Raw genomic sequence first — 12,039 nt, 5'->3', positions numbered from 1 at the left:
ATGGATCCAGAAGAGAAGATTGGAGGGAGACCTCATAGAGCTCACAAAAGCTTTAATTTTATCACTACAATGGAATCTTGTGGTCTCACTGATATAGGTTATGTAGGGGCTAAATATACTTGGTGCAATAATAGGAGACCAAGGAAGAGAATATGGAAAAGGCTAGACAGAATTCTTGTTAATGACCAATGGTCACAGAAATTTCAGCACAACTATGTAAGACACTTAATGAGGACAGGTTCTGATCATAGGCCTTTACTCATGAAGTGTCATAATGAGCAACAAAAGGTGATAAAATATTTTAGATTTCTAAATTTCTGGACACAACAATCAGATTTTTTGAATGTGGTACAGAGCTCTTGGAGTATGCAGGTTAGTGGTAATGCAATGTGGAGATTGAAGAGTAAGTTGCAAACATTGAGCAGGAAACTTGGTCAGTGGTCTAGAGAAAGCATTGGAGACATATATGAACAATTAAATAGTTGGGAATCTAAGGTACAACAACTGGAAGAGCTAGATCTCCAACAAAATACAGAAGATAGCAGAGAAGAGCTGAATAAAGCTCATGCAGAATATGTGAAATGGATGGGATTACAGAAAACTTTGCTCAAACAAAAATCTCAGGTGAAGTAGTTTCAGGAAGGGGACTATAACAGTATATATTTTCACAGTGTTCTAAGAGATAAAAGAAGAAGATTGCACTTGCACAGAATCAAGAACCACAGAAACAGGTGGGTTCAGGGAGACGATAGGATTAATAAAGCTGTTGTGAGACACTTTGAAAAACTTTTCAATATTCAGGCCACTATTACGGATCATTCACTTTTGGATTGCATTCCTAGAATTATTTCTGTAGAAGATAATGAGCTATTAACATCTATTCCTAGTATCATTGAAGTTAGAGAAGCAATTTTTAAGCTTAATGCTTACAGTGCTGCCGGCCTTGATAGTTTTAATTGGGTATTTTTTCAAAAATGTTGGGAGATCATCAAGGAGGATATAATGGACTTTGTTCGCGAGTTCTTCAATGGCAAGAATTTAACCAAGTTTTATTCTCATACATGCTTGGTACTTATACCCAACGTAGAATCTCCTTCAAACTTTTCAGAATTAAGGCCTATCAGTCTAACAAATTTTACGACTAAGATCATTTCAAAGATCTTGGCTGAAAGGTTAAACCATATTTTGTCTAAGTTGATATCTGACAATCAAAGTGGCTTTATGAAGGGCAGATTAATTACTGAAAATGTGATGTTAGCTCAAGAAATTATTCAGGGAATCAGCAAAGAGAACAGAGGAGGCAATATCGTCATTAAACTTGACATGGAAAAAGCTTATGATAGAATGTCTTGGTCTTTTATTCTTCAGTTCTCGAAAATTTCCAGAATCTGGGCACGTGGGCCCGAGGGTAAATTTTAGGAATCTTCCAAATTAGATTGGATAATTACTCTAATAGCTAAATTATGAAATTTTTAGCATATATTTATTAGTTTATACGCCTTTTGGTTAGTTTCGGAGTCCTCTGTGTCGTTTGAAGAGTTTTAGTGAGGTTGAAGAGCCAGATTAAGGGAATCGAGGTAAGTCTCTTGCCTAACCTTGTAAGATGGAATTTATCCCATAGGTATTTTAAATTATTATTTGCTACTAATTGTGAGTGCTACGTACACACGAAGTGACGAGAGTCCGTGCGTAGCTACAAATCATACTTATGTCCGGGTAGTTTTAGGACTCTATCATATACTACTTATATTAATTGCACTCTACTTGTTAATTTAAGTGCTTAAATCATATTGAAATTTGATAAAGAATTCGTAAAGACCGAACTTCACTTGCTTTGAGTTTTGGCAGATTACTTGACTGGTAGTAGAAATTGTGCCTCCTTGTATATTAGTCTTGTAGTAGCCGTTAAATCAAAATTCGTAAAGTATTCTCTCTTCTTGTGGAACGGGCCGAACGCCTCTACAGTATAATAGATCAATCTATGGTTCGCGCCGGTCGGCTCTCGGCAGTATACACATTATTCTGGATCGGACCGTACGACCTCGACATAAATCGTGTGTGATAATACTCGAGGTCCGATTACACTTGATGTTACTTTCATGACTTGAGAAATGATAAAACTTGATGGCCCATATTTGTTGAAGTTAGTATGTGCTAATTGGATATTTAAAAAATGACTTCTAGTTAAATAATCACTTGTTTACTATTCATTATTGTGTTATTATTATTGATGTATTCCATGCCTATTTAGAATGTATGTACTTCATTTATTGGTCCATAGTAAGTGTCGATGTCGACCCCTCGTCACTACTTTTTCGAGGTTAGACTAGATACTTACTAGGTACATATTGTTTATGTACTCACGCTTAGGGGTGAGCATATTTCGGTCTGAACCGAAGAAACCGAACGAATAGAAAATATTTTTATTTCGATTTCGTTTATTCGATTTTTTCGGTCAGTTTCAATTTAAACTTTTAAAATTTTAGTTTTTCGGTTTGGTTTCGGTTATTAATTTATTTGGTTCGGTTAACCGAAAAATCGAATTATTAGCATATAAATTCTTTAAGTTATATATAGGTTAAGCCCATAGGTAATAATATAGACCCAATTTTGAAGTCCATCAAAGACCCAATCCAAATCAGTAACCCAATCGTCTATTCTTAGTTTCTCATTCATTAAGACTTTTAACTCTAACAAACTTACCAGTTTATTCTAACTTACCGAAATTTTGAAAGAAAACCAACAAATTCGTCAGTCCAATTATTACATAGAAAGAGCCCAATATGATAATGTTCAAACCGAAAACTGATTAGAAATAAACCAAACCAAAATTAGAAAACCGAACTGAACCGAACTTATTTCAGTTCGGTTTAGGTTACTACTTTTACAAAATCGAAAACTAAATAACCGAACCGAAATTCTTCAAACTGAACTGAACTGACTGAACGTCCACCCCTACTCACGCTACACTTCTACACTAATCGTGCAGGATCTGAGACAGGTGCATCTGGTGGTCATTGAGGCGCATTCTCCGTTACCCCGAGGCATAGTAGTTAGCTGTTTTCCGTGTCCGTTCTGCAGCACTCCGCAGTCTCTCTTTTGTATTTATTTTCTATCTATCTTATCCCATACAGTAGTATAGGAGATTTTGTATATTCTACTAGTTACCCATATACTTGTGACACCGGGGGTTGGGAATATGCTAGTACACACTTGATGGTTTTGAGTATTAAATTCACTGTATTTACTCTTTCGTTGGTTTATGCTTTACTTTACCATAATTTTCTACTGATCATTCTCTTAATAAATAAAAGGGATAATACATAAGATGCATCATGTACTTGTCCGGAAACGTCAGTTTCACACTTAACCTTTACAGACGTCCTATTATCACTCTATCCTTGTCTAAAGTGAATTTAATACCACTCCAAAAGTTGATGTGACAAAAATAAAAAAGAAAGAAAAAATTAGGTGCCTATTATCAAATTTAAAGAAAAAAATATGATTTTTCTAGGGCAAAAGCAGATTTTCCCCCCCCCCCCCTTCTCTTTATCTTCACCGCCCCTCCCCCTTTCTTCTCCATCTCAATACCCTCTTCCTTCTTCTCCATTTTCCTTTCTTCTTCATCTTTACAACCATTTCTTCATATAAGTGTATCCAAACACCCTCACAGTTAAGACACGCCTTATTAATAACCATGAAACATTCCTAAAGTTTAAGAATGCCTTGACAGATCCAAGAATTGCTTGAACGTGTGGAGAAAAAATCTTGAGTTTAAGAATGTTCTGATATTTCAGAGAGTTGCTCCAACTGACACAATATATATTGTCACATCATTTTTGAAAAGGATTCAATTAAGATGCAAAACATAGTGAAAACCCAATATTAAGCAAATTTCACCAACTAGATTATTAAAGTATCAATTATTATGCCTAAAAATTGGTGCCTAAAAACGCACACTCCACCGATGAAGTTGGTGGTGGCGTTTTGGTTGCTTATCTTGAAATACTTTGTGCAGTGTGGAATTTGATCCAAGTGATTTGGTCCAAATACCACTAATACTAAATTCGATGTTAATTTCATAATGATTGAACTTGTAAACTAAAAGAAATTAAAACAAATGAAACAAGCATCAAGCCGCAAGAAACTCGTTGGTAATGGAGGTTTTGGTGGTAGCTATGGAAGAAAAAAGGAAAAATATGTGAATGAAAAAGGAAAAAGAAAAAATAATAAAAATAATAATTTCTTGTATTTCTGACATGGCACTAACGTGGCATGTGCGCGTGGAACACCTCACACCATGAAAGTGGTATTATGTTTCACAATGTGGTACTTAATTCACTTTGGACAAGGATAAGGTGGTAATAGGAAGCTCGTGAAGGTTAGATGTGGAACTGACTTTTTCGGACAAGTACAGAGTGCATCTTATGTATTATCCCTAAATAAAAATCAACTACTTTGAAATTATTAAAAGGAACAAATACACGACTAGTTTACCGTTGGCTTATCTAGCGACGACGTTGGGCACCATCACGGTCTATAGGGGGAAATTGGATTGTGACATTTAGTCCATTAGTTATTAATAAAATTTATTTTTGGTTCTCATGATATTTATCTAAATATATTTCACCTTCACATTTTTAAGGGTGAATGACACAAACGAGATACTTTTGTGGCATTGTTGATTTTTTGGGGGATCTTTGGCAAATATCAAGGCAGTGGAAACTATTTATTCTCCCCAGTCCATGTATTTGCCCCTACCCATTTCTTTTAAATATCCAGTCAAAGCCAACCAAATGAAGTCAAACTAAGCTACTAAATCATGCCAAGCCAAGCCAATTTAAGCCAAGTCAAGCTAAGCCAAATGGGTAATGGGTGGGTAGGTATGGGTAATTAGTTTTTAATTGGGTAAATATATATTGTAAATAATTTTCAAATGGGTAGGAAAGGATAATTATTTTAAGCTCAATTTGATCCCAGCAATAAAAGATTTAAAAATATAGCACGGTGCCAGAATTTTAAAATACGCTCCTAACAGTCATCAGAATTTCTAGTCAAATCCCGGTGATCACCATAACACACAAAATCCTGATGGATCACCAAAATTTTTCAGCATTGTGGCTGAAATTTTTGGTGATAATTAGAATTTCAGGTGTTTCAAAATTCTGGTCCTGAGATTCAAAATTTTAGTGTCGGGCTATTTCTCAAAACTTTTCTTAACAGAATCAAAATATAAATGATGATTATGAAAAAATCCATCCAGCATAATTTTTTATATTTTGAAGACGTACAAACTTAGATTATCCATTAACATATTCCTAAAGGAATTCACAAGTTGCTCGACATCAAAGGCATTTTTACAGATATTCACTTTTGGGGCAGCCATTGAAATTATATCCGCATTGCATAAAATTTGTCCACTGGAATTTAAGTAGTTCTATCTATACAATACAACATCATAAGTCAAATCTTAAGTTCTTTTATCTTTCAAACGCAACTTCGGAAAATTCGAATCTTAAATAGTTATATCTCTTCAATGCAACTTCATAGTTAAATCTTATGTTCTTTTATCTTTCAAATGCAACTTGAAAATTCGAATCTTAAGCAATTATATCTCTTTAATGCAACTTCAGAAATCAAATCTTAAGTTCTTTATCTTTCAAATGCAACTTCAGAAAATTCGAATCTTAAGTTCTGAAAAATAAACTTGATTTTCTAATTTCAATAATCCAATACAACAATTTAACGCCCAAATCTACTCTAAATGAGCACAAATTTAAACAATAACTTTCAAATATCATAAAGAACAAACCTCGGTAATCAAAATTTCAAGCGATAACAAATCTAACAAACCCATTATGCAACTAAGAGAAAGAACAAGAAACCCTAAGCAAAACCTACAATGGCATTTTGCAACAAAGAAAGCAGCAACGAAACTCCTAGATAAAGGTGACATGAATACAGTGAAAAGAAAACAGCAATGAAGAAAAAGAGAAAGGCATGGGTATTTCAAGTTACTCAAAAATTAGATACATTTGTTAATTTTATTTTTAAAAAGTATGTACATATTAAATGAGGGTAAGGGTGTCAAGTGGACCGGTCCCGGGCCTAAACAGGCTAAGTGGGCCGATCCAAATGGTCCTGGTCCCGGGTCGGGCCCAAATTAAACGGACCCGGGCTAAACGGTCTTTTTGTAGGGACCGGCCCGGGATCGGGACTGGGACCGTTTGGTCCTGGGCTAAACGGTCCCGGCCCGCGGGCTAAATGGGCTAAGTGGGCCCAACGAATTTTTTTTAAAAAAAATTAAATAGATATTAGAGACAAAAGGATGTTAAAAAAAATATCTAAAGCAATGCTTTGTAAATTTTATTATAGAATTGTGACCTAAATTTTATTTAATATATATATACACTATACTATATATACATCTTATATCGAATATAACTTTTATATATATATATATATATATATATATATACTATACACTTAGTATATATATACTTTTTAGTAGTAACATGAAATGACCAAAGTATGGTACTTCTTAGCTGGTATAAATATGGAATGATAGAAGATCAAGTTTTAGCTCAACTCAGATTATAGTTTCAACTAAAACTGAGTTGAGCTAAAACTTGATCTTCTATCATTCCATATTTATACTAGCTAAAAAGTACCATACTTTGGTCATTTCATGTTACTACTAAAAAGTATATATATACTAAGTGTATAGTATATAAGCTATATAAGATAAGCTATATATACATCTTATATAGCTTATATAAGTTGTATATATAGTATAGTATAGTATATATACTAAATGTATAATATATAAGCTATACATATATATATATATATATATATATATATATATATATATATATATATATATATATATATATATATATCGAATATAGCTTATATATTATACACTTAGTAACAATAAAGTAAACAATAGTAGCAATTATAGAAGAAAATTAGAGAGAGATTGTGATAGATTGATGATTTTGTAAGAAAAAAATGAAAGAATGATGGGGTATTTATAGTTGAAAATAGGGGAAAAGTGTAATTATAAAAAGTTTGGGATTAAAACAAAGTTGGGGGGGGGGGGAGGGGGGAGGGAGGGTTAAATAGCTATTTTATAAATAGCCAACGGCTATTTTTGACAGCCCAACGGCTATATTTTTTTTTAAAAAAATAACCGTTGGGACCGTTTGGCCCGCTAAGGGACCGATCCGGTCCCGGGCCTGGCGGGCCCAAATCATAGGACCGACCCACGAGACCGACCCAGACCCACTAAAACCGGGCCAAACAGTCCTGGCCCGTTTGGCCCGAGGTCCCGGGCCTGGACCGGCCCACTTGTTACTCTTAAATGAGGGTGACCAAATAGTGCGCCTTGTGAAATTGGATATCATAACAACATTACGCTGCAATTCAAATTTTAAGCCCAGAGTAGGGGTGGCAAGTGGGCCGGTCCGGCCCCTAAACGGGCCAATTGGTCCGGTCTCGTGGGCCGCGATCCCGGGCTAAACGGTCCTTTTGTAGGAACCGGCCCGGGACCGGGCCTACGAACTCATGGTCCCGGGCTAAAAGGGTCGGGTTCACGGGCTAAGTGGGCCCAAGTGCTAAGTTGTGATTTTTTTAAAAATAAAATAGAAACTAGAGACAAAAAGATGTTAAAAAAATATCTAAGGCAATGCCTTGTAAATTTATTATAGAATTGTGACCTAATCTTTTAATTCAAATTTAAAGACAAAAATATTGTAAAAAGATATTCAAAGCAATGCCTTATAATTTTATTGTAGCAATAAAAAATATGACAATATCTTTCTTAGTCTTCCTCCCCACTATGGAATGAGCACAACAAGGTGCTAATACCATCATTGAGAAGAAAAAGGAACTAATCAAGATGTGCCAAAATACAAGTTACATAATACATACTAATTTTTGTTCATAAAAGTGACATAATGCATACTAATTTTTGTTCATACAAGTTGAATGCTATCTCTTACAAACTTCATAAATCCTTCAAGGTTCGGAAGAATTTTCGTTGGTGGTGGCAAAAAAGTAGTTTGGTCGTCGCCGCTTCCATTGTCGGGCGAAGCAGCATCCTCAGCAAGTTCAACTAGCATTTCTTCGTAAGCTTCGTCTTCCTTTGGTTGTGATTCAGTAAGTCCAAAACTTCTTCTTTCCGAACGGATCCAATCTCTAAAAAGTACTGATTTTTCCAAGCTCTCCCTCGTAGACGCTCTATAATCACCGATTTAAAATCTTGTTTGACTGAAAGCTCTCTCTGATGCTACTGTTGAAGCTTGAATAGTTAAAATGTCTCGAGACATCCTTGAAAGAACCGGAAAATATTTTTCTTTGTGCTTCCACCATTGCAAAATATCAAAAGAGCCGTTGGGATTCACTTCCTCAATTTGCTGCGACAAATAAACTTCAAGCTCATTTAGTTGTGAAAAATTATTACTACTAGAACCAAAAGAATCCCTAAACCCCGCCCAAGCACTAAGTGCTCTTACTCCCGCAGTTCTTTTAGATGATTGAGAATCAAAAGAAGAAGGAGTTGGAACATTTGGTCTAGCATGATTTAATATAACTTGATAAACATTATAAATAGTTTGAGCATTTATTCTAATTGAGGCTATTGCTTCCCGAAGTTTAGGCAACTCATCATCTTCAAGTGCTAAACCATTATAAACAGTTTCATACCAAAATTGAAATTATAAAAAGGTATTCAAACCAATGCCTTGTAATTTTATTATAGCAATAAAAAATATGGCAATATCTTTCTTAGTCTTCCCCTCCCCCCTATGGAATGAGCACAACAAGATGCTAATACCGCCATTGAGAAGAAAAAGGAACTAATCAAGATGTGCCAAAATATAAGTTACATAATACATACTAATTTTTGTTCATACAAGTTACATAATGCATACTAATTTTTGTTCATACAAGTTACTTGCTATCTCTTACAAATTTCATAAATCCTTCAAGGTTCGGAAGAATTTCCGTTGGTGGTAGCGGAAAAGTAGCTTGGTCATTACCGCTTCCATTGTCGGGCGAAACAGCATCCTCAGCAAGTTCAGCTAGCATTTTTTCGTAAGTTTCGTCTTCATTTGGTTGTGATTTAGCAAGTCCAAAATTTCTTCTTTCCAAACGGATCCAATCTCTAAAATGTACTGATATTTCCAAGCTCTCCCTCATAGACGCTCTATAATCACCGATTTGAAGTCTTGCTTGACTGAAAGCTCTCTTTGATACCACTGTTGAAGCTTGAATAGTTAAAATATCTCGGGACATCCTTGAAAGAATCGGACTATATTTTTCTTTGTCCTTCCACCATTGCAAAATATTAAAGGAGCCGTTGGGATTTACTTCCTCAATTTGCTGCGACAAATAAACTTCAAGCTCATTTAGTTGTGAAAAATTATTACTACTAGAACCAAAAGAACCCCTAAACCACGCCCAAGCACTAAATGCTCTTACTCCCGCAGTTCTTTTAGATGATTGAGAATAAGAAGAAGAAGGAGTTGGAACATTTGGTCTAGCATGATTTAATGCAACTTGATAAGCATTATAAATAGTTTGAGCATTTATTCTAATTGAGGCTATTGCTTCCCGAAGTTTAGGCAACTCATCATCTTCAAGTGCTATATCATTATAAACAGTTTCATACCAAAATTGAAATTGTAAAAAGATATTCAAAGCAATGCCTTATAATTTTATTATAGCAATAAAAAATATGGCAATATCTTTCTTAGTCTTCCTCCCCTATGGAATGAGCACAACAAGATGCTAATACCGCCATTGAGAAGAAAAAGGAACTAATCAAGATGTGCCAAAATATAAGTTACATAATACATACTAATTTTTGTTCATACAAGTTACATAATGCATACTAATTTTTGTTCATACAAGTTACATGCTATCTCTTACAAATTTCATAAATCCTTCAAGGTTCGGAAGAATTTCCGTTGGTGGTGGCGGAAAAGTAGCTTGGTCATTGCCGCTTCCATTGTCGGGCGAAGTAGCATCCTCAGCAAGTTCAACTAGCATTTCTTCATAAGATTCGTCTTCCTTTGGTTGTGATTCAGCAAGTCCAAAATTTCTTCTTTCCGAACGGATCCAATTTCTAAAAAGTACTGATTTTTCCAAGCTCTCCCTCATAGACGCTCTATAATCACCGATTTGAAGTCTTGCTTGACTGAAAGCTCTCTCTTATGCCACTGTTGAAACTTGAATAGTTAAAATGTCTCGGGACATCCTTAAAAGAACCAGAAAATATTTTTCTTTGTCCTTCCACCATTGCAAAATATTAAAGGAGCCGTTGGGATTCACTTCCTCAATTTGTTGCGACAAATAAACTTCAAGCTCGTTTAGTTGTGAAAAATCATTACTACTAGAACCAAAAGAACCCCTAAACCCCGTCCAAGCACTAAGTGCTCTTACTCCCGCAGTTCTTTTAGATGATTGAGAATCAGAAGAAGAAGGAGTTGGAACATTTGGTCTAGCATGATTTAATGCAACTTGATAAGCATTATAAATAGTTTGAGCATTTATTCTAATTGAGGCTATTACTTTCGGAAGTTTAGGCAACTCATCATCTTCAAGTGTTAAACCATTATAAACAGTTTCATACCAAAATTGAGGACCTTCTAATTTCATACAAGGATTTAACAAAGCAGCAACACCATAAATATGGGGAATAGGGAAAAAAATATTTTTTAAACTTTTTTCTCATAGAAAAAATAGCAAGTTTATAAATTTTCCCACCTTTTAAAAAATGAGCAAACAAATTTGCAAGTTCTGCAATAATAACTAAATAGTTAGAAATAGTAGGATAATATTGTCTAAAAAATTCATTTGTAGCAATATGAAATTTTTCTAAAAAATCAACAAGCATTTTAACATTAGCCCAATCCCCATTCGTAAGGTGCTCGTCATCATCACTTACATGTGCATTAAACGTTGAGTTTATGGAATTTCTATATTCATGTGCAACAACCAAACTTTCATACATGTAATTTCATCTAGTTGGACAAGGTTTAGGAACCTTTCTTTCTCTTAAGCCACATTCATCGCATTTTTTAAAATATTTCCTAAGTCTACTTCTACAGTTTGAATGAAAAAGCCGGTTAAGAGCCATTTTAAACTTTTCAATTTGAATATTTAAAATTCTTATACCATCACCCACTATTAAATGGTAAATATGACAAATGCATCTAATATGACAAATGTTACTAAATGCAGGATTTTAGCGTAGTGGTAAGCAAGTCTATAGCATTTGTGTTATTAATAGCATTATCCATTGAAACCGACATTATTTTATCACTAATAAAACAATATATGCAAATATATGTAACTGTGCTAGCAATAAACTGCCTTGTGCGACGTGGAGCAATTATTCTATAAGCAATTATGCGCTTTTTGCATTATCCAATCCTCATTAATCCAATGACATGTGACAGTAAGGTAATCACAATCGTTGTTACTTCTACCAATATCAGTTGTAATAGCAACACGATAATTTATATGAGTAAATAAATAACACAAATATTATTCATATTCATGCTTATATTTATAAATATCGCTCTTTACGGTTGTGCGAGGAAAACCTTTATAAGTAGGATTAAAAGTTTTTCTAATATAATGCACAAACGCAGGGTCAGAAGGAAAACTATATGGTAAGCACATAACAATTACCATTTTTGTCAATTCTTCCCGATCTTTTTTTGGATCATAATATAAAATACCACCGGTAATAGTGTTAATTCCCGGTTGAAATTGATTTGAACTGGTACTAGGGTCAGCCTCACTAGGACTAGGTACACTTTTTCTCTCAAATGGGTCATCATTTGGATTAACAACGTTATCACTAGTTGGGTTAACATCACGAGCACGACTAGTGGGTGTATCATCATCCAGTTGAGTTTCATCAAGATCAATTTCCTCATCATCATTTTCATCAATAGTATTATAATTATTAAAATAGAGAGCATTCATTAATTCATGGTCTAAATATTCACCGGATGCAATATT

At 34.5% G+C, this 12,039-nt stretch overlaps 1 protein-coding gene across 1 annotated transcript; it reads left to right on the top strand.

Moving 5' to 3' along the window:
- On the top strand, nt 1-1,567 carry LOC107830320 (uncharacterized). Its single transcript, XM_016657847.1, has 4 exons — nt 1-288; nt 373-624; nt 802-1,392; nt 1,511-1,567. Exons 1-4 carry the CDS (start codon nt 1-3, stop codon nt 1,565-1,567), a joined length of 1,188 nt encoding a protein of 395 aa, XP_016513333.1.
- The last annotated feature ends 10,472 nt before the right edge of the window (nt 1,568-12,039 follow it).

Source organism: Nicotiana tabacum, chromosome 21 (assembly GCF_000715075.1).
Source record: "Nicotiana tabacum cultivar K326 chromosome 21, ASM71507v2, whole genome shotgun sequence".
NCBI lineage: Eukaryota > Viridiplantae > Streptophyta > Magnoliopsida > Solanales > Solanaceae > Nicotiana > Nicotiana tabacum.
The sequence above is the reverse complement of the archived record's forward strand: the minus strand, read 5'-3'. Positions and strand labels throughout refer to the sequence as shown.

Excerpts from the sequence above, each read along its gene's own strand:
- LOC107830320 (XM_016657847.1), top strand. The coding sequence starts at position 1 with ATGGATCCAGAAGAGAAGATTGGAGGGAGACCTCATAGAGCTCACAAA. Across the intron at positions 289-372 it reads GTCATAATGAGCAACAAAAG|GTTAGTGGTAATGCAATGTG; the intron begins GTGATAAAATAT and ends TGGAGTATGCAG. Across the intron at positions 625-801 it reads TGCTCAAACAAAAATCTCAG|GCCACTATTACGGATCATTC; the intron begins GTGAAGTAGTTT and ends TTCAATATTCAG.